Source organism: Aptenodytes forsteri, unplaced genomic scaffold, assembly GCF_000699145.1.
Source record: "Aptenodytes forsteri isolate BGI_AS27 unplaced genomic scaffold, ASM69914v1 Scaffold5, whole genome shotgun sequence".
In the NCBI taxonomy this organism is placed as follows: domain Eukaryota; kingdom Metazoa; phylum Chordata; class Aves; order Sphenisciformes; family Spheniscidae; genus Aptenodytes; species Aptenodytes forsteri.
Window position 1 is genome coordinate 5,343,655 of NW_008795672.1, and position 22,044 is coordinate 5,365,698.

At 39.8% G+C, this 22,044-nt stretch overlaps 2 protein-coding genes across 5 annotated transcripts in view; one reads left to right on the forward strand and one right to left on the reverse strand.

The window, feature by feature from the left end:
- MACROD2 (MACRO domain containing 2) overlaps nucleotides 1-22,044 on the forward strand; it is a 922,980-nt gene that overhangs the window by 84,743 nt on the left and 816,193 nt on the right. The gene's annotated exons all lie outside the window — the stretch shown is intronic.
- Nucleotides 17,531-21,089, reverse strand: FLRT3 (fibronectin leucine rich transmembrane protein 3). Its single transcript, XM_009282534.2, has 2 exons — nucleotides 20,669-21,089; nucleotides 17,531-19,551 (listed from the first exon to the last, which is right to left on the reverse strand). Exon 2 carries the CDS (start codon nucleotides 19,504-19,506, stop codon nucleotides 17,557-17,559), a length of 1,950 nt encoding a protein of 649 aa, XP_009280809.1. The 5' UTR covers nucleotides 19,507-19,551; nucleotides 20,669-21,089; the 3' UTR covers nucleotides 17,531-17,556.

Consider the following 22,044-nt stretch of genomic DNA (forward strand, 5'->3'; position numbering starts at 1 on the left):
AGGAATTTGAGAAAAATGCACTGATGGAAAACCAGCAAGATGTAATATACTCTCGAGCTTCTAAAACAGAGAAACAAAATTAACTTTTTTAATTCTGTTATGATTAGCTGAGCTGTAATGTAATATGGTAAATCTCTCAGCATTATGTAATAAAATTAGTCAAAAGATGACAAAAGCATAAACAATGCACTAATGAAAAAGCCTTGCAGGACTCTTATTTAAATTGGATTGTGCCTGTTTGATTTATGCTGGTGTGTAAGCGCACTTGGCTCAAGTGTTTGTGGAAGCATGGACAGTATCCTCTCGCTCTGCGTTTGCTGTTCCTTTTTTGTATTTTTTTTTTTAAGGTTTGGAAATACATTATAACAGCAGTGTCAATTATAGGGTACTGGGAATAGATGTCTGTTGTGCAGTCTGAGAATATAATTAGGAACAAGCAAAAAGCCATATTTTACTGTAACATGGTCAATGATGGAATTGCTAGATTGTCTTGAGCTCACTTGGCTCAGCTTAGATGCACATAAAACCCATCAGCAGTAAACTTTTCACTTGAGCAGTATCAGTGCATTTTAAGAGGAAGCATTGCCCTGGTGTCATTTAGATTGCAGGCCAGAGCTCTGCATGTGTTGATATTTCAGAAAACAAAATGCAAATATCCTTTTTTTCCAACATCGTTTCTGATGGTACCTCTGATGGTCACCGTGATACTAATGACGGTGGCGACTGCTTTGTTCATGCATAAGGTGCATAAGCCTGCAAGCTGTGCAAATGCTGTTAGCCGCTTTTAAAGCAAACCCCAAAACAAGTTATATAGATGAATATCTAATTTATAGCTGTGAAAAATGAGAGGAAACGTAAGTGGCTTATCGAGTTCCATACCAGTTCCTTGCCTTGTGTTCGAGCCTTATTTCTGCTCTCCCTGTCTGCTGATAGAAATACCACTTGATGGTTCATCAGTATATTGTTTTCAGCTGTAGCGTGCGAGTACTCTCAATGTTTTAGTATCCCAAGACACTAGAGCTTAGCTCTTTCCTATTTTGATTTGACATGACAGATAGGTTTGAAACCTCTGTTCTGAACAAAAGCGCGTGGATGTTGGAAGCTGCTCTATAACGCAAGTTATAAAGGCAGTAGCATAATGCAGTGGAAAAGATTAAAGAAGAAATATATTAAAACTGAGTACTTCTTTGTAAAATGTAATCAGTTTAAACGAGGAAAAAAAGAGGATTGAATATAACCAAATGTAGCGCTAACTGCTCCGGGATGAAATAGGATGAGCTGGGTGCTCAGATGTGTTCCTGCTTTCAGAATCCTGTTTGCTTGCAAAACTGTTCCTGGATTTATTTATGCCTTGCTCTCCAAACCGTCCAGGAAGCTCCGTGCGGTCACAGCAGAGCAATTAGGACTGCGCCCTTGTCCCTAGTGACATGGTATGTCTGTAATCCTATTGCCTGTTGCAGAAGGCACATCTGTACTGTATTTTTAGGGCTGCATCTTAAATGGAGCAAGTATCAGGCTCGCCGTTCAGCGCTATCTGCTCTGCGGGAGGTGGGGATCTCTCGTGCCCCAGCACGCCGGGTGGCGTGGTGTACCGGTTGGCGTGCCCCGGCAGAGCCCGTCCTCACGTCGCCTGCCATCTGCAAGGCGGTTACCTGAATGGGAGTGGGTGGGAGGCAGCGTCTGTCTGAAGACGCCTTCTTGAACGGTGCAGGGATGAGGTAACTTCGTAGGATTTAATGGGATCCATGTGACTCGAGTTGCTGATACCAATATACTGATTTATGTGCTAATGTATATGACAAGCGCCCAGCCTCCTTTGAACCCTCCACCCTGGCCTGCGTTATGGAGATGCAACGATGTAACGCTCATCCCTTCGTGGTCTCAGTCCACCCACACGCACCATATGCATAATTTTTCCATAAAGGATGACTGTCGGGATGTATATGATCTGAATTTAAGACAGTTGCACGTACTCTTATTTTTCACATACAACTGTTTAGCTATATAATTTAGCTAACCAAAGCTAACTGTTGAACACCCGAACGAAGCTATTTGTTGCGTTTTGAGAATGCATCGTGTGATGCTTTTTTAATGAAGGTCCTGATACCTGGTATCTTATTTTTCTGTTGCTCAATTTCATTGGATATCTTGCGTTTGTTAATAGAAATGCTCTTAGGGGAATTTTTATTAAGTATGACAATACTGTTTGCATGCCAAGTTACAGATAAACGGTCGGCTTTTCAGAAGTGCTCATGGTTGGGTGAATCTCATTTAAGTCAGTGGTAACTCCTTCATTAGTATCAAAACTAGTACAGTTAAGGCAACACACGAGCACTTTTGAAAATCATGCGCTAAGAAGGTGTCTGTCTGCTTGCAGGACTGACAGGATAACAAGCTCATTGCTTCTGTTACAATGCTGGAATTTGGCTATTTGCATAATACAGAGCAGTAACACTTTAATTTACAATTCACGAATAAGCCTTTCAGACAGTGGTTTCAGACACGACTGAAATTTGTGAATGCTTCTCAAGTAAATTGCTGGTTTTGAGCACGTTTTGTAATTTATCTGGAAGCTGAAATTATACTCGGATGCCCAAGCCCGAAAACAGAACGTAATTTGTGCATAAATGGTTCCTGAACAAGGATGGTGGGGAAGCGCTGAAATGATTCTGTATTTAGCTGTGCATGGAATAGGTAAACTTGGTTATTCTGTGCTTGCATCGTAAATGTATCGGTTTCTTTAATTAGGTGGCTATAAAGAGAAAAGGCTGCAGTTAAGAAGAGTGGATCAAAATAAACCTTTTTTTTTGGTCAATATTTAAGGGTAGTGCTAGTACTGGAGAAAGCCCTGCTTGCTTTAGAGCTGTAAGAAACTCTGGTAGGTTTAAAAAGGACTCCTGTGCGTACTCTACGTGACTAAAAGATACTGCTGGAGCTTTTCCTGTGGTTGCTGTGCTGGTCTTCTGGGTAAAACGTAAGATAAAGCATGAGGTGGGGCCTGGGAAGTGTCTGGTGGCGGTGTTCATGGACTGCATGAACCTGTCTCCCAACAACGGGATTGTAGTGTTCCCTGATGCCAGGAGAGTTGTGTGAAGATGAATGTAGGAGTAGTGGCAGATGTGCTGACTAAAGAGCTGCATCGGGAGATGAAGAGCCGAAATATAGATAGAGGGTAGTCAGGTATGATGTCTACGTGATAAACACGATAAAAACTTGCTGAGGAGCAGCTTGGATTACAAAGAACTTTATGTGTCTTTCATGTCTCACAAGAACGAAATGGTCCATTTTTATTCAACATCTTTCGAATAGGGTTCTAATTAAGCAATAATTAACGAAATACGAGATTAAGCATCAGCAAATCTCTGGTGGTGAGACACGTGCCCAGGGCAAAGTCCAAAACAGTTTTGTAAAATTTGTGTTTGAAACAAAGCAAAAATGGTTATTAGAGAATGGGAGCCAGGTTCTGTGAGTGCGAATGCAGATTGAGTTAATTTTCTTAGTGTTATGCTGAACTGAAAAAATGTAAAATTAAATATATATATCCCTTTTAATGTGGTTGCTATATCATCACTGCAAATTTTTAAGAAAAGCATCTGTAACCAGATAAGACGATGCTATCAGGCACTTTTAATTTTAATTAAGGTTTAACCTATTGGAGGAATATATATTTAAAGAATTAATTAAGATGCCGTTCACTGTATAAGAGATTTCAGTATAGGAAATTAGTTAATTGCGGTATCATAGGGGATCTGTGCTTTGCAAGCTGTTTTGAGATGCTAAAAAAGCATCTTCATGTGGATGATAGGGACCTCTCAGGAGAACCGGAAGGTGATGATGGCCTTATTTTCGGTTTAGTTTGAATAAAAGTAGTTGCTGGTCTTGCTGCATCTGTGTGTGTCAAACAGTCTTATTTCAGTTTCTGTTTTTCTTCAGGGCGGGTGGCTGGCACAAATGCTCCAAATACTTGAGATAATTGGGCATAATTTGATTGCATCTTGGTAATCCTGTATCCTGCAAGAAGGGTTTTTAAGGTGGTTAAAATACCTTTAAAGACTGAAGCCTTTCACTCTGTCAGTCTTGATAACCTTGTATCACCGCGAGTTTATTTTTTTCATTCTGCTGAACATATGAAGCTACTGCTGGAGTTCCTCAAGGATCAAATCATGCCTTATTTAATATTTTCATTAGCAGCCTTTACGGAAGAATTAGAAGCATGTTAAATAAATTTGCCGACTCCAAAGCTGAGAGACGTTGGCAAGGCCGGGGGAGGACTGGATTATTATGTGAGAAGAACCGCTTTCCTCTGCCGTTAATTGGTTTCAAGAGAATGTCATGTGCTTAAGGGCGGATGATATTAATTTCTTCTAGAAGTTCAGCCTTATCATTTGGGAGCAGCAAAGAATGAAGGTGTCCTGCTTGTATTTAGGAAGATGAGCTTAAACTGCCACGGGTCGAGGAAGGGTAATTAGGATGATGGTGGAAGGATTGGCCAGCCTTTTTACAAGTAGCCTGGAAGAGCTTGGCTTCAGCCTAGAAAAACAAAACCTGAGAGGAGATAAGATTGCTCTCCATACGTATATGGAAGAAGAAAAAAAAAAAAGCACAGTTATTTAAGCTAAAGGATGGTTCTAGGAGGAGGCATCGGGTGTAAATATGGAATCCACTTAGGCTGGCAGGCAGGTTATTTCTCACCCCGTTTGGAGCTTCCCCATGGGCACAGCGTGTTGAGCATTAACTAGTCTTGTCAAACCACAAGGTCAAGCGTAGGAAGTAACTCTCTTCAGAGCGCATTGATTGGGGAGCTTGCTTTAAACGATTTCTTTGAAAAGAAAGAACAAAGCTTCTAGAGGAGAAGTATTTAAAAAGCGAACCTAACGCATAGGCAGCCCTGTCTTCCTTAAGGATTTACTGCTGCTCTTGGTGGTTGTGTGGACGTGCCAGACTTCTTCTGACACCTCTGAGTAGGTGCCAGTCTGTCAGATTAGCTCAGCTAAAATAAACCTTTCTCCCACTCCCTGCCTGCTATCGGCCCTTTGAGAGAGAATTACCTTTTAAAATGTACTGGGCTGCTCTCTGGGCTTTTGTTCTGGGGTTTTAAACTAGTTTTTAAATGAGCAGTGAGAAGGTGAAAAATGTTGGTCACTTTTAACATTGTCATTTAATGATCTCATCGTTTGAGCCAGTGTTTGCGGAGAGATGGCTTATCTTGAGCCGTTCTCTCCTTTCCTTGCTTGTTTTCCACGAGAGTGTCTCCTATTGTGGTAAGCCAATAACCCTTTTTATATAGGTCAGCGTATAGTATTAATGAGCTTTTATACCGTGGTTATAAATGTCACACATGTTTCTTAGAGTAGGAGTGGGGAAGAGAAAATATTGCCTGGATTTTTTCTTTTCTTTCCAACAGTAGATGTGTGAAACAGTTGACCTTCTGATAGGAAAAAAAAAAAATCACTTTGATTAATCAGAGCCTTTTAGCTTTTGTCATTTAAAGTGCAATCCCAAAGACCAAACGTTGTGGTGCTTGGCTTCAAAAGCACCTGCTTTAGGAAAATTTAAAAAATGAGGTTGCTGTGAGATAGGTGTACGCATAATGAGAGAATTTTACAGGACAACTTGCAAGTAAAAGTTGAGAGCTTTTATTTGTCTTGTGAACCCGTGGTATGTTCAGAAGCACTCGGCTGTGATAAACCTCTGCTTGCCAGCAGAGGAACATGAGTTTTATCACCGCTTCAAAAGGCAGCAGAATTAGTGCTGATAGGGATATAAATGTGGCAGGCCTGGCTTATACCAAGAGTGGCCGATATTGCATAGCCCAGAAAGCAAAGTATTAGGAAAGGTACACAAGTGGGTCATTGAGAGGAGGTGGTAGCGGCTCTCCGAGGCTCTTGCTCCTGCCTTCTTGAGTATCTGGATTGCAGAGCACCCCAGTAATGTCATCCTTCAGAGTTTCTGCTATTTAATATCCTCCAGCAGCAACCACTCCAGCACAGTGTTACTTCTGGTAAGAGGAGGTAGCCCTAGTGCTGTCACTTCCATTTCTTTTTCAGCCACAGTTATCTTAGTAAACAAAGGGATGAACATCTGCGATTTAGCTTTATCAAATGGTCCTATAAGGCTGCAAACAAAGAAAAGGGGAAGCTGAACACGTTTGAAAATAGCTTAATAAATTAGTATTAGTATTGTAATCTGCTCAGTCTCTACTTTTGGATTTTGGCTACTTAGCAGAAATTGCTTGGAAGAGCTATTAATTTTACCATAAGAATAATGTTGCTATATACTGAAAAATATCTGACCATATGTTTGTATCTTTATTTTAAAGGACAATGACTGATGAAATTTAAGTTAAGGGGAAAAATAAATTAATATTTTACATTATACTTTCGAAGAAAATGGAGAATAGATGGATTTAGAGCCCTAATTTTGTCATTTGCACTATGGTTGTGCATAATACATGCTTTTGAGAGTTCAGGGTAAGTGTCATCTGAAGAGCATTCGTGAATGGAAAAGTAAATATCACAAATTCTGCAGTGTTAAACAGACAATCTGATATGTACTTGCATGGATTTCAGTATTTGATAGCTGTTTTCATATCCGGTTAGTACATTTTACGTTCCTCTGGCATATTGTGCTGATTCCTTCTATTGCTGCTAACAGTTGAGCTAAGAATTACTGTCAAGTTGTAAGGTCTCTTTCAAGCTGATTACTTTTAAAAATCATTAGTGAAGAAACTATATTACAAAAAGGCCTTAAAAAGTTTATTTTTAAAGATTTTTCCAGACACAGAAAGTAAATACTTCCAGGGTTTTAAAATCAAGATGGAATATGGAAGTTGGTCACTACGGTGGTGGGCAGGAGTGTTTTTTCTTTTTTTTTTTTTCCTTTTAATTTCCTGGTAGTTTTATTCTAATATGAAACACCTGCAATTATCATCGTTGCCTTTCACCATCTAGAGCATGGTTTTTTTTCTAGGCAGGTACAATGATTACTCCTGCAAAACTGTCAATTTAACAACAAACCGCCCAGCACTTTGCAGTGTTCAAGGAACCTGCATCATCAGCATATAATTAGGTATCACAGATATTAAGTAGTGAGCAATTCTTTTACCATTAGAGAAATAGTCAAATCTGGGTTAGCCCCCAGGAGAATAAGAGTTTAAAGGTCTTGGACGACTTCCTAGTGCCCGCGTATCAATCAGCCGCCTCCCTGTTGTGTTTCAGCGGTTCAGGGAAATGCTGGCAGTTTTTCATGTGCTCTCCGAGTCCTGTGCTGAGGTTGCTCATCTGCAGGCTCACAGTGCTGCTGTCCTCTTCTGAAAGAGAGATGCTTCAGGTTGGCGTGCGGTGTCTTGGGATTGATGACTGCTCTTCAGATGTCTGTCCTGCACGGGTGACGCACTATAAATTTATACTGTTTACTCGTATTAGGTCATTGGCATGCATAATGCCCTAAAATAACCTTGGTACTCCCCTTAATTTTTCTGTTAATAGACCCAAAAGAAAAAAAAAAATTAAGTCTTGTAGGAGTTGGGTTTTCTATCTTGGCAGTGTCTGAAAATCATTGGAGGAGCTGAGGACCACTCGTTGCCTTCCTGTTCTCACTGCCATTGAGCCTGCGGTCCTTTTAATATAGCACTAATGTGCTCAGCCAAATGGTAAATGTCATGGAGATATCTTCATGTTTGTTTGGGTTTTTTTGTGTGAGGTGAAGCAAACTTCAGTAATCCCTCATCTGATCATGGAGAATAAATTTGATGTTGCTTTTGGGCATACTTACTCCATATCCTCTTTCTTACTTGTTTTCATGACATAAGTGACACTAATTTGTACTTGCACAGTTCTTCTATCTTGATTACTGAGCAGGCTGGATGATGTGAAGATTAGCGATGACGTTTTGAAAGACCAGATGCTTGCCAGTGTCTTTAAAATTCTCTACTTTGTCTTCCTTGTCTGATCAAGCCCCAGGGTGAGACATCAGAGGCAGCTTCCTACAAATGCAAAAGCAGTAGAAAACGTGATCCCTGGCTTGTTCTTCACATGAAAATTCATCCTAATTTTTATTTTTCGCAAAGGAAGCAGTAAGTGTGGCTATCCATTGACCAGGCCTAGCACAGGTAACAGTGCCTGCTGGAGCTTCTTCTGGGCAGGGGAAGAAATCTTTTCTCCCTCCATACTGGCATTTTAGCAGGTTGTGAGACATGTGAACAAATGCCTTGGCAGGTCTCCCAACACCCGCTGATGCCTAGCATGGTTATTTCCCTATGTTCAGGAATGCTGCCTTCATTCCGGGGAAGACTTGAGCACATCCTAGATGGGTTCATCAGTTGATGGTGATGGACCTGAACGTACCCAGACACGAGCTGCTTCTGTTTTAAGACATTTTCCTATTTATTATCTTTATGCACCAGTTTATGGCAGCGCTGTAGAGATTTCTATGAATGACTCTGAGAGACCACACATCTTATTCACAGATTGACTTGCAAACCTTAGAAAGAGGTTGGCGACGTGGGGGTTTGACCTATTATCTTGCTTGAACTAGTGAGCAAAACAGAGTAAGAAATATTTTTAAGAGCTAGATTTGCTTCTCTTGAAAGTATTTTGCCACTGAAATCTTTGCATCAGCCAATTGCTGCAGCAGTTTTGCATAATCCAAACAAGGCTTTTGTTAATACTTCACTGGTATCCTTTCATCCTGCTGAATGTGTTTTAATTGATTTGGAGGGATTATACTGAAGGATAAAGTTAGTCTTTATTAGCAGGAGGAGAACAACAATAGGTAATTTTTTTTATTTTTTATTTTTAACAAAAGAGCAGTATTTAATGTGGCAGTGAGTGCTTTCAGTAGTGTTAGGTATTGTTTGGAGGAAAAATAAAATACCTGTCAAAAATGTGCTGATTACGGCAGCTTGTCTAGAGCTAAACTCATTGTAATAAAACCTCCTGGACTGGAACGGGGTGCCGTTCATGCTGCTCGCCTCCTGAGTTGTTTTTGCAGCGTGTAAACCCAAAGCCAACAGCTGTCAGGTCGCAAACGGCTGAAGAGCTGTGTCACGATACGCCACCCAGCTGCAGGGCTCCTGTCCTTTGGAGGCGTCAGCTGGGCCCTGGCAACAGCGGCCGGAGCCTGGAGGAGCTGAAAGCGTGGGATTAGAAGAGCTTACATCCTTTGACTTTGTACCGGATCACTGGATTGAAATCACTTTGATAGGTGCTTTTTGAGGATTTTGCAGGGTTGGTTGTTTTTTGATTTGGTGGGGGTTTTTTTTGGTTTTTTTTTGTTTGTTTGTTTGGTTTTTTTTTTAAGTCTCTGGAACTATATGCTAGACTTCATGCCCTCTAGTTTTGCAGCAACACTAGTATCAAGTTTAAAGTGGACATGAAGACAATCAAGGCTACAACTTACATATCCGCAGGGTGCTCCTTCATGGGATGCAGAATATCACCTATAAATCATTATCAAAGAAAATGACTCCCTTCCCAATGTGATGCAGTTGCTTTGGGGACAAGATGCATTTCTTGCATGAGCAGCTCCACAGGTCCTTTTGGCAATATAGATGGGTTTGTGAAAGTTCCCCCCCCATCAGTAAAACAAGGAATCTACCAGCAGCTTATTGTAGCACACTTTTTTCCCTAATTAGCATCCTAGTGCAATGTCTCTCCTTCCTTTCCCTCTCCCATCGCTAATACCCTAAAAACTAAATTGCCAAACCACTTTTTGTGCTTTTACTATTTAATGACTAAAATGATACAAATGTTAAAAAAAGTCAGTTGATAACACAGGGAAAACGGGAAGATGTTGATGAACCGTGCTGCACAAACTTCCATTTACTTCTATGCAGAATATGTATTGAAAAATATCGGGGTGGGGGAGGCCGTAATTAAAATGTGCTCGTGATAGCTAGCATTAGGTATGAATTCAAGTAGACCAAACCTTTAAAATTTATTTTACAGGTAAAAGTGGGCATTACATCAAATCATCCATGCTTGAAAGCTATGTCATTTGTTCTTTGTTTTTTTTTTTTTAAAGCGTAGCAGAGAATAGTAATAGATTTGAGAGTTTGGGACAAAATTCTTCGGACAAAACCAAAAATTTGGAACAAATGGTTTTGGACAAAACCGGTCCCCGTTCCTGTTGTTTAGATGCATTTGGCTCCTCTTAATGCCTCTGCTGGCACCGAAGGAAAGCACTGATCAGTGTAGCCCCATCATCCGTTGGGTCCGCAGGGCAGCAGATAATGAAAAAGACCTGAGCACTTACTGACATGGATAAGCAGTGATAAACCAAGTAGTTATTCTTCTTTTCAGTGTAAGTCAATTTTCAGTAGTAAAAATGTTATTTTGTGGTGTTGCATTTCTCCCCCCAAATTCTCTTTAATTGACCTTGTTTATTTGGACTTCGTCCATATAAATATAGGCCAGAGGAAAGTAGCAGCATTGAGAGCAGCTTCTTAGGAATATATGGTTTTGTTTTTTTTTTTTGTTTTCCTCGTAACATCTTGTATTTTTAAGCTCAGGTAATAGTGGAGATTTCCAGAGTAAATATCTTGTGATGTGCCTACCTTGGATTTAATTGCAAACTCTTTAAGGAGAGTTTAGCACCATTCCACTGTGAATCAACAAGTACAATTAGCAATGAAGAGTTTTTTACATGCAAATCAGTCATGTTTACCGAACAATCTCCCTCAATGAGTTTATTAAAAAAAAAAAAGAAAGGAAGAAAAAGAATAGAAAGAAGAGCTTAGAGGTAGTTATGGTCCTGCTAGTGCTCAACCTTCTTGACCCTTCAAGGTACTGACAAAAATTTTCTTGTAGTCAAAAGCAGCAAGATAGGTAACTGGGAGAGCCGAGGGGTCTGAGACAGCCGTGGATGAGCTGCTTATGTCCTACATGCAGTTCCATCGCTGCCTTTTCTCATTTATCTAAGGAAATTGCATGAGGTCAGCGATTTAGCTCCCCCAGCAGTATTCTCCTGTACCTGACTTTTCACTTCACTTGGCTGCGAAGTGCCGAATTTCAGTGACCAAAACAACTTGCAAGATCTGGGAATACTGTGAGGTTTTTTCTTAATTTTTATTTTAGTATGTGGTATGTCATCTCCGTATCAGGGAGAAATGAAAAGGTTTTTAGTGGATGAAGTAGGTAACATGCCATTAAGGAATTCTTAGAGGAAAATAATTGCTTTAAAGACCTTAGGCACAGAGGTTCTGCATTATCAGCTAATGCCCTAAAATTACGTTTACTCGCTGGGTTAGCACTTTCCCCGTATATGGCTTTCTATCTGTTAATGAGCTCATGTTCCTTACGGGCAGTGAAGTATTCTGTCAGGCTTCAAAAATAAGCATCGTCAACATCTCTTGTGAAGATTATTGAAACCAGGTAAACAAACAAAACCCCCCAGATTCTGTAGTTGTCCACATTCTTGCGTTGCTGTTCAAACGGTGTAGAAAATGAAAATGGACTGAGTTTCTAGTTTATTTCCTATTAGAGGAGTGCAACGCAATCACCTTTTGTTTCTGATTAATGTAGTTTAAATAGCAGATGCGCATATAATACACGCGATCAAAAAGTGTGTAGGGTTTATACAGGCTTGAGTTTTGCGTGTACTTCTGGAGTAAGAATTATAATGTGACTTCTTAAATCCTCTGCTTTGTCAGAACATCAGCATTCCTGAGCAGAAGGGTTTACCTTCTTAAAAAACCTTATTTATTTACTTTACCATTGAATCCTGGAAAGCGTTATTGTGAGGAGAGACGGGAAAGGAAAGTTTGTGGGGAGCTTTTTTACCCCACCAGCACCTGCCTTAAATGTGTGTTGATGTGGGATAGGTGTTAACTTAAAATTGTCAACCAATTCACTTTTGTATCCAATGAAAACTGAAAGATGTGGAGTGAAATTATTTATGCCTTTTAATTAAAAAAAAAGACAAAAAAAAAGCCCTAAGCAAAACAAAACCAATCCCCACACCCCCAGAAAACATCTGTTTTCATACAGAAAGCCAGTTGCCTACTAGGCATTTATCAGGGACTAAGACCACTGTAGGAAATCAGTATTACATAAATCGGATGTGCATCTCTGACCTAAATATTTTTAAAAATATTTTGCATAAATTAAAAAGTTAAATTATACATAATATGTGCATAATTTCATCCTTTTGTAAATGATGTTCCCACAGTTAATGATTAAAGAACATCACGCAGTCCCTTGGTTTTGAACAATTAAACCTTCCGCGGCTGCGTCTATAGATAGATATTCCTTAAGCTCAGCAAGGGGACAGGAGCGCGCGCTAGCCCTTGGCTATGATCCACTCCCTGGTTTTTTTGATTACTTAAGAGGGCTGTTCAGGACAGAGTATCAGCCTATATGAATACTATCAACCATCTTGAACAAGTCAGATTATTTAATTAGCCCTATTAAGACGCTTCTATTTTTATAACTTACTTATGAGCGCTTTTGCTAAGCTTAGAAGGTCCAGCTTCAGATTTCAAAAAGCACTTTCAGCTCATGTTGTTGTTAGTAGTCCTGAGGGGTTTTATACCATGACTCCACAACATTGTCATCTTAAGAAAACACAAAGGGACTCTGAAAAGCAGTTGAAGTTGGGTAACACACTTCTGCAATCCTGGCCTGCAGGTTTCAGGTGTAGGACATTTACGATGCCCGTGCATGATGGACATTTGCTCAGTTTGCAAAATGTGTGTGTTGTGCACCTTTGCCTTAGACCACCATAATCCAGAGGATGGTTATTTCTTTTAACACCTATATTGTTGAAGTGTTTTGGTTTCCCCCTAGGGCAGGAATGTTCCCCAGCCATCATTTAAAGACTACCAAAAAATTATTATCTTGCTTGATGTCCAGTGCTGGTAAAATGCAGGCGATGCTTGTTTTGAGCTAGATGCTCTGTCACTGTTTTACAGAGATCCATATACTTGATGAGTTTTTATATAGATTTTTTTGAAAGGAGCAAGAAATTATTTGATGAAATAACTATTAAATCAAATGCGCGTTTTTGTTTTTTTTTTTTAATCTTTTAAAGCAGTGGTGTCCAGAATCTGATACCTGTGTCATGGCTGTACCTTCAGAGTGTTTGAAAAGGCTCTAATTTCATCACAAGGGCAGGACTCCTACTCCGCCACCCCCAAAATTAAATTCATTTGCAAAGAAAAAATATGCTTTCAAGTGTAAAATTTTCATGTCTGAATTCAGTCAGTGGGCTTTTCCTTTCTGGCTAACCCACGCCTGACTAGTTTGGAAGAAGAAACTCCCCAGTTCTGGAATAACTTTGTGCTTTGTAAGAAAAACTTCACTGGTGGTAAGTGCTGGCTTGTGGCTCAAAGCTTTTGTTGTTGTTCTGGTGTCAATGAAGAAAGAGTTAATTAAACAAAGATCAGTCCCAAGGTGATGCTGAAATAATATATGGATTTGGAAGCAAGGTTAAGGTGTTTTGAAAGCAGAGGGTATCTGTGCCAATTATGGTTCCATCCAAAACTACCCAAAACAAATGTGGTTTGGATAAATCCAGGCAGATGGCGTCTGCCAGCTCACGTTTGAAGATCTTACCCAACTTTAGTTGCAGGTGAATATGCAAAATTGCATCCTTTTACTTAGCAGAGAAGTCTATATAATGCACTAAGCATGTATGTCATCAGTAAATTATTTTAATAGCAAAAAAGGCTTTATTACTTTTGCTCTTGTTTTATTGCATTTGCTGCTCTACATTCAATATGTACAGCATTGGCACAATATAGCTTGCATGCTAGCTAGTGCATTAGCAGAAGAAATGGTAACTGTGTTCCAAGACCATCATACTTTGATATTGGTACTGTTAAAGCCGGGAGAAGAAAAAAAAAAAACAAAAAAACCCCCCAAAAAACCCCAACAGTTGTTGCATTTCAGGCTGTTGCACAAAGCTAGGAAATAATAGCTTATAAATGAAGCAAATTTAGTTCTGGAAGGTACCGAGATGAGACAAAATTCATATGGATTCCAAAGTACCAGGGCTTTTTTGGAGTCAGCTTTCAGGTTAAAACAGAACTGTGAGCAATTCAGGATAGCAATACAAATTAAAAAACAAAAAAAGGGATGATAATAAAGAACGTAAAAGATACTTGGCATAGTACTTTAAATATGGAGGATGCTGATTAAATTAACTCTGCATATAGGTTTAGGCAATGCTGAAAAAAATTCCACTCCTTGCTCCACAATTAAATATTGAACAGTACACTGAAATAACATGGAATTAGAAAATTGAGATAAATTTAATGTGGATTAATGTTATTTTGATAAGTGTGTTGAGTAAACTGCTCAATGTAGTAATCCGATTTGCCTACGTATATAACTGTCTAATAGAACGGATTTATGCATGGTGCTAGAGAGCATTGCATGCTATAACTGCAGCACTGTAAGTAGAAGAGTCTTGAAGAGACAGGCATGACATGGAGCAGAACAGAAATGTGTATAAATATCAAAAGAAAAAAATACCGAGTTTAGTTTGAAATCAATCTTTCACTTGCCAAATTAATCTTAATATTATGCATGTTGTGTAAACGTTGCTGTAGAACCTAAGGACGATCTTGTATGCATGGATGTGCGATTTTTCATCAATTGCAGTAGGAGGACACCAGCTCTCCCTGCAAATCTGGCCTGGTTCTCTGCAGAGGACAGAATCACTTGTCCAGGTTTTCACTCTCTTTCTCGTAGAGGTGAACCAGGAACAACCGAGCCAACTTGTTGAAGTTGCTTTGGATTTGCATACTACTGCCTCACAGTGCATAAATTTCAAATGAAAAGTCCTCATACTTAAGTTTCACATGCAATTATCTCCTCCTCCTTCCTCAAATGGCAACTTTTTATAGCCCGTATGACCTTTGCATGGCATCACCCGAGATGCGCAGTAGATGGTATATACCATTACCAGGCTACCTCTGGCTGAGGTGCCTCAGAAGATGCACGGGCGAGTACTCATTAAGTGTTATTTTACCCTTTTCACAACACAAATTTGGAGTCAACTAGGAGAGAGGTTTTCATGTAAATAGCTTGAAAATCCAGCAAAACCTAGTTTTGTTATTGGAGAGCTGATGGCAAAGAACTAGTAATCTGTTGCCAGTGACCCAGCCATTAAATGTGTCTCTGATATAAGGGGTCCCTGTATGCTAAGTTAAGATGAAAAACAGGTCCGTCTCCTCCATCTGTGTTGGTTTTCCTTTCCTCCTCACTGCTCGGAAGCCTTTTGCACAAGAACGTAATGAGGCGCCACATGCTTAGTCTTGGCTTTCTCGCCCTTCCCTATATTTGTACCTGATGGGAAAACAGAGCAAAATAGTCTTGTTTAGTGCATTACACGGAGCTGAGCACAGAGTTGTTTAGCACAACATGTTCCTTTCTGTTACTTTTGGCATCGTGGATCCAATCAATGCTCCGTATGAAGGAGAAGACATGATTTGTATAAGGTCTGTAGGGAAGCACAGTGCTGCTCCTCCATCTGGGACTCCTCCACTGCTCAGGAACTGCAGGAGGCATTTTTGAAGGTGAGGTTGAGGGACCAGTACCATGGCACAGGGGGTTTGGGGAGGAACTTCCCTGGGCACATCTGGAAAATGAGGATGAAAAGAGCTGTGTGTTACTGGAAGTTTTCGGTCTGCGCAGTTAGATGGATCCCTGGCAGGAAGAATTGCTTGCAGGCTGACTGCTGAAACCATCAGTCCCGGTGTTTGTCACTGTTTTTTCTTGTCGTCTTCCATCCTTTACCACTCTTAGGGAAACAGACAGGCCAAGCACTGCCAAAATTCTCTTAAAATTGAATTGCATGTGGTATACATTCCTTCTTGGCTGAGATACTGTCCAAAATATAAGGTACTTTTCTTTTTATTTGCTGTTCCTGTTGAAAAAAATTTCCTATCTCAGAGGGCTGTAACTCCACGACTTCTCTCCCTTTCATTGTTGACACACTTCAAAGTTGTGAAAACTTGTTTTCCAAGTAATTAATAATAAAGAAACCCTGGAAGTGCGATACTGTCAAGTTGAGCAAAGAAAAAGGTGAAGCTCATGACCTGAATAGTAGTAGCTTCTGAGTGGGTTTCCTATCAGTGCACTGCAGATGTATGGCATTATTTTGAACTAATTTTTCCAACTTTATTAATCAATAAGACCAGTATTTTTCATAGTTAAGTTATGTATGAAAAAGTGGGTATTTTATTTTTTCCCCCCTTTTTTTTTTTTTTTTTTTAGTTTTTAAAAGCTTGATACATGCAGCGTTGGATCAAGGCACATACAAGACTGGCCAAAGGGCGTACAAAGCACTTTGGTTTTTAGTTGAAGAAACAAATGATTATGGCAACAAAGAGTGGCTTGGGGTTTAAACATGAAATAGCTCATAGTTCAGTAGGAAGGCAGAAAGAAACATGTTACCTTACAGATTTATCAAGGAATTTCTGGAAAACTGTGACAGTAATGGGCAGTATTCCTGACTGTAATGGCAGTATATCAAACACATACCTGTATACTGTTTGAGTATACGCTTTAAAATAGCTGTATTCCCCAATTGTTTGTTTACCTTTGTGACTAAAGTTTTTGAGACCTTGCTTACATTGCCTGGGTTTTTCGTCCTGCTCTTTTTTCTTATGAAACTGCACTTTCAACCCTTTTTCTGTTCAAAGCAGTTTCTAGGTGTTGTCTCTGTCTTCCTGCCCTTGCCTCTCAAATGCCTGGGACCATCCATCACTGTTTTCTCTGTAATAAGCAGACCGCTGGCTTTGATAACCGGAAATCTATCCCTAAACCATATCTACCCCCTTGGTTTGTAGAGCCTAGCGCGTATTTTTAAATTCCTTGTTAGGAATTTGATTATGCTTTCTTCCAGGGATCAATTTTTTTTCCACACGTGTCAGCAGCTTCAGTCTCATGCTTGTTATCGATTTGATTGTTTTCATTTAAATTGAATTTCACCATTGTTGAATGGATATATCCAGACAGCTGATATTGCCCATTACTACACGCACTTTTGTTTATTGAATATTGTTGTGGGTTACAGATTTAATAGACCCAGCATTGAAAGTTCTGTGAGTTTTCGCAACCACTTCTTGATCTTCCTGATTTGCCAGGTTCAACATTATTTTATTGATACCAAAGTGAAAAATGGCCTGTGCTTACACTTACAAGGATCTCAGATGAATGTTCTGACTGCTCAACACGGCAAGAAAATTCACTTTCACAGTCAACAAGTCATCTTACTCAGTAGAACACAAAAGTTAAATGGTCTGTAACTTCAATATTAGCAAGGAAAATACAGTACAAATTACTAAAAAATACTAAAATATAGAATTGTGGTCAGGTATCCCCACTACATTAATCGCAGCAGTAGCCTGAAATTTGAAACTTTTAATAAAAAGTTCTTAAATATAAATTATATGGCAAATGTACAGTACATTGCTTTGTCAGTCTTTTAATCCAGTGTTTTGCAGTAGAACAGCAACCGTTAAGTCAGTCTTTTCTTGTTTTCTTTAAAAAACAAAACAAAACCAAAAATCCCAACAAAATCCAAACCAGTCTTTTGTGTCCTTCAGTATCATGAGTGTGAATGATCTGAATCTGGAATACCACTGTCTCTGTAGCTCCTGTTACTACTGCTTTCACTGTGGCTGTTCTTGTACAGATTCATGCCGTTAGGTGGGAAAATGGTGTGTATTACAAACTCCTCCTTGGACACTTGGTCGTTGGTTATTGGTATCATCTGGAAAGAAGTCTCCCTGATTTCTAGGATGGAGTTATCCTTCTTGGTTCCCGCTTCGGCGTAGTCGTCTTTTCTCCGGCGTCCCTTGCTGTAGGCGCAGTTCCGGGAGAACAGGGACCCGTTTCTGTGGACGTACCAGCAGACCAGGGCCAGCAGCGCTATGGCCACCAGCGCCACCGCGCCGCCAATGATGGCGGCCAAGGGCAAGCTGGAGTTTTTGTAAGGTTCCTTCTCCTGCTCCCGGTTGAGGGTCGTGGTAGGGTTGTACATCTTAAGGGGTGCCGTCTCAGTCTCAATGCATTCAGGCGTTTCGTCGGAGAGATAGATGTTGCTGGTTTCCATGGGAACCATGCATACACGGTATGGTGATTCTGGTTCGAGAGCCGTGAGCAAGTAGTCGTTTCTGTCGCCTGTAACTATCGTTTCAGTTATAGATCCAAAGGCAGGGCTGTGACCCATCTTGAGCCAGCTCAGTCTTAAAGCAGTCATTGGTAGTGCAACTTTCCAGGAGATGTGAATAGTCTCCGTGCTTACGGATTTCACAAATATTGTAATGATTTTGCGTACCGGGCTTGCTGTGGTTCTGTAGTTTTTATTTAGGTTGGGGGTCTTGATGTCTGGTTGTTTGGTCACAGAAATCGGCCAGTGTCCCTGGGCTGGGTATAACGTGTTTGGTACCGCAGTAGTGATTTGGATGGTGCTTATCATGCCATCGTCCTTACAATCAAATAGTTCCGCGTTGAGGTCTTTGATAGCCATTCCACGTACTTTTTCTGGTGCCTGACACATCAGTCCACGTACGTTAACTTTTAAAGGCAATGACTGTAACCAGTCACGTACCCATTTCATTTTGCACCCACAGTGCCAAGGGTTGTTGCGAAGAAACAGTTGAGTTATGTTGTCCAGATCATCAAAGACACCCTGAGGTAAATTGCTAAGATTGTTATTGGACATATCTAGTCGATACAACTGCCTTAAGTAGGAGAAAGCATTGGGTGGCACACGGTTGATGTGGTTTTCTTGAAGATAAAGCTTTCTTAGGTTTGTTCCCGGCAAATTTACCGGTGCGGCTGTGAGCGAATTGCGGACCAATGACAGTTCTGTAAGATTGACTAGATTCATGAAGACTTTGTCTCCTAATCCGTGATTATTTAGAAGATTTCCGTCTAAAACAAGGCGTTTCAGATTTGTAAGGTCTTGAAGGGACAGCTCTGAAATCGTGGAAATACGATTATCATCCAAGCGTAGCTCTTCTATCGTTTTAGGCAAACCCCAGGGAATGGTGCTAAGGTGGTTTCGAGAGAGAAAAAGAAGTCTGAGATAGATGTTGTCCCGGAAAGCTCCATCCTCGATGCTAACAGCGGAAACGGAATTATCATCCAAATGCAGTTCTTCCAGATAAGGAATTTGTGAAAGTGAATCATAAGTAATGGTCCTTATATTATTCTCCTGCAAATGCAGTTCCTTAACGTACTTAGGGAGGTTAGTGGGGAATTCATCTAGGCTGTTGTGGTATAAATATATTCTTTCCACCCTAAGCAAGTTCTTCAGTTCTGAAGGAATCCCAGCATTATTTATTTGATTGTTCTGAAGGAAGAGGGTGGTAGCATCCTCTGGGATTCCTGTAGGAATAGACGTCAAATCGCGATCATTACAATATATGAAACCCACATCACAGCGACATACTGAAGGGCATGGTTTGGCACTAACAGAATGAGGTGCCATGTCAAGTAACAGCCCTATTTTAGTCCAAACTAGGAAGATGCTCCAGGTTACACTAATCATGGTCAGGAATGATGAGATTTGTATACAGTTCTGATCTTCAACAATCTAAAAAAACCAAACAAACAAAATTATCCAGATCATCAGTGAAGAAACTGCAATGAAAATTCAACATTACCGAAGACATCTGAAACACGCATATTAAACTAAAATTCAAGCTCATAGACACATTTTACTTTCTTTTCCTTACATCAAGAATTCTACTACTTCTTGTACTAATTCAATTAAGTTAATAGGTTATCTGCATAGTAATTGAAAATAATATAATCAAGTATGTCTGATCTGTGAGTTGTTTTGCTTAAGCAAGAAGGCTCTTTGTAAGGATTCCTTCACATTTCATGCGTAGAGACAATCTTTGCAGACACCAGATAAGTACAGAGCTGAAGTCACACCAGAGTTCAAGTGAATCATTCTATATCTGAAAGGTAAGAAGTAATTCCTAAGCCAGCTAACCACCCAGGAGCCCTTAAGTGAACTACAAAACCCTTAACCAAAATCACAAGTTTAGTGGTAGCTATTTTGGAGGTTCAAAAAAGTCCTAATGGCAAAGCATAGAATGCAGACAAAAGAGCAAGGGCCAGCTAAAGACTTTTTTTCCAAGGTTTTCCGAGTGCTCAACATCACGTTGTGTATCTTACAAATACTGCAGCCTACTTTTCTTGGTTTTTGAACTGGAATGTTTAGAACAGTGAGCGTTACAATTGGTAGGCAGCTAACAACCTGATGTAGCTGGTAGAGCTATGGCTTTCTAGTTGACTGGATGGAATATTTCATTACATGCTTAATTTCATGTTTAAATATTTGTCATTCTCCAAAGTCTTCTTACTAAGCAGCACACTAATAAGAGACTATTTGGCAGGTTTAACCACATTTTCCCATCTTATTAGTTCCTCCTGTGCAGGGTAGGATAATATAAATTAACTCTTGAGACTGAAATTGTACTTTGCATTGGTAGTGTGTTTGTACATTGAGCTCAGGTAATTAGCATTTTTATAGCTTATAAGACAACACAATTCAATTACCATTGTAATTAGGGTTGTGAGAACTTCTGCAAGATGACCTATGCATTAAGCAGTGTCATGACCTTTTCTCTTGTGGGTTCATATATTAATTGAACTTTATTCTCTGAGGCATGAAAAGGAAAATAAATTAATATTGATCCTACCGTATTTAAAGGTATGAGTAAATTTTGTGCTTGAGGATATCCAGTAAAGGAATGTCTTTCTTGCGAGTCAGTCTTACGGTTTACTCCATGCAGCTGTGTTTTTCTCGGCAGCGTTTACTCAGACGGTCCTTCTCAGTGGTGTGTGTTTCCTGGCTCCTGGCACGATACTCAATGAGCATTCCAACCAAGATTTATCATGGTACATAAGCACACCAGGCTGGGGCGTAGAAAAGCTTCGGCTTCCCTCTATTTTTGTCCTTGTGTAAAGTCTGTGAATGAAGAGCCTCTTTTGTTTGGTTTAATGCCTTTAGCAGGAATTACTTTCTTTGTAACTCTTACAAACTCTTCTGTGCAGCGTAGTAGTCGGAGGTGGTAACTTCAGCGCCGCCTGATGAAAACTATTCATTATGCTGAGGCTTGAAGGATGGTAGCCTCTTCAGGAGGTCACAAACAGGGCTGCTTTTTCCTGTCCAGAATTATCCAAGTACAAACTTTGTACAGTAGCTACATCCTGATACATCCACGCCTCTTTGAGAGAACCATTTTCCGACTCTCACTTTTTAACACTTCTTCCAAATTTGTAATGCAGGAAAGAATTCCTCCTGCGCTGCAAGAATGCAAGTTACTCTACCGTAGAAACGTTAGGCAATTCAGACGGTTTTCTTCATCAAAAAAAAACCCCACAAAAATACGATTTCCTTCCCAGAAAACTCCCCTTTTAAAGCTTTCCTTGAACTCTTAATTTCCTGTGAAAGTAAAAACAAACAGAAAAAAATTGGAATTAATAACAACTGGTGGACATTAGTATTCAGAGTTGTGTTGCATCCCCTATATAAATCATGCTATGCTTATTGTATACATGACTATCATGTCTTGTTTTCCCAAAATATTGCGATTTCAGCAAAATACAGAGCTCTTTAAGAACATGTTTTGCTGTTTAGTCTCATGTTACTGCAGTTTTGCTGGAACTATCTTTTCCTTTCTTCCAATAGAAAATAAAGTTATCCTGAATTAATAGACAGTAACAAAACCTTGGTAAATTATGTTTCCCACTGAGGCTAAAACGGTTGCTTGCTTTGTGTTCTTGGTAAACTGAGGTAGAAGATGATCCTAGCCTTCGTTTTAAAAGTAAAAGCTAATTACCATGCTGGAGTTATTGGATGAAAGGGGAAACGTTTTTTGCTAAAATACTGTATTAGTATTTCACATTTGCAACATGCTGATTTTGAATTGGGGACTAGCTAGTCATCTGTGTCAACTCTTTGACAACAGAGTTACATACGAGAGTTTTGTCCATGAAATGTGCTCGATATGCTAAGCCGTCTGAACTTTTAAGCCATTCTATTTGTCATTTTGCATGGTGGAATCTGTGTTTA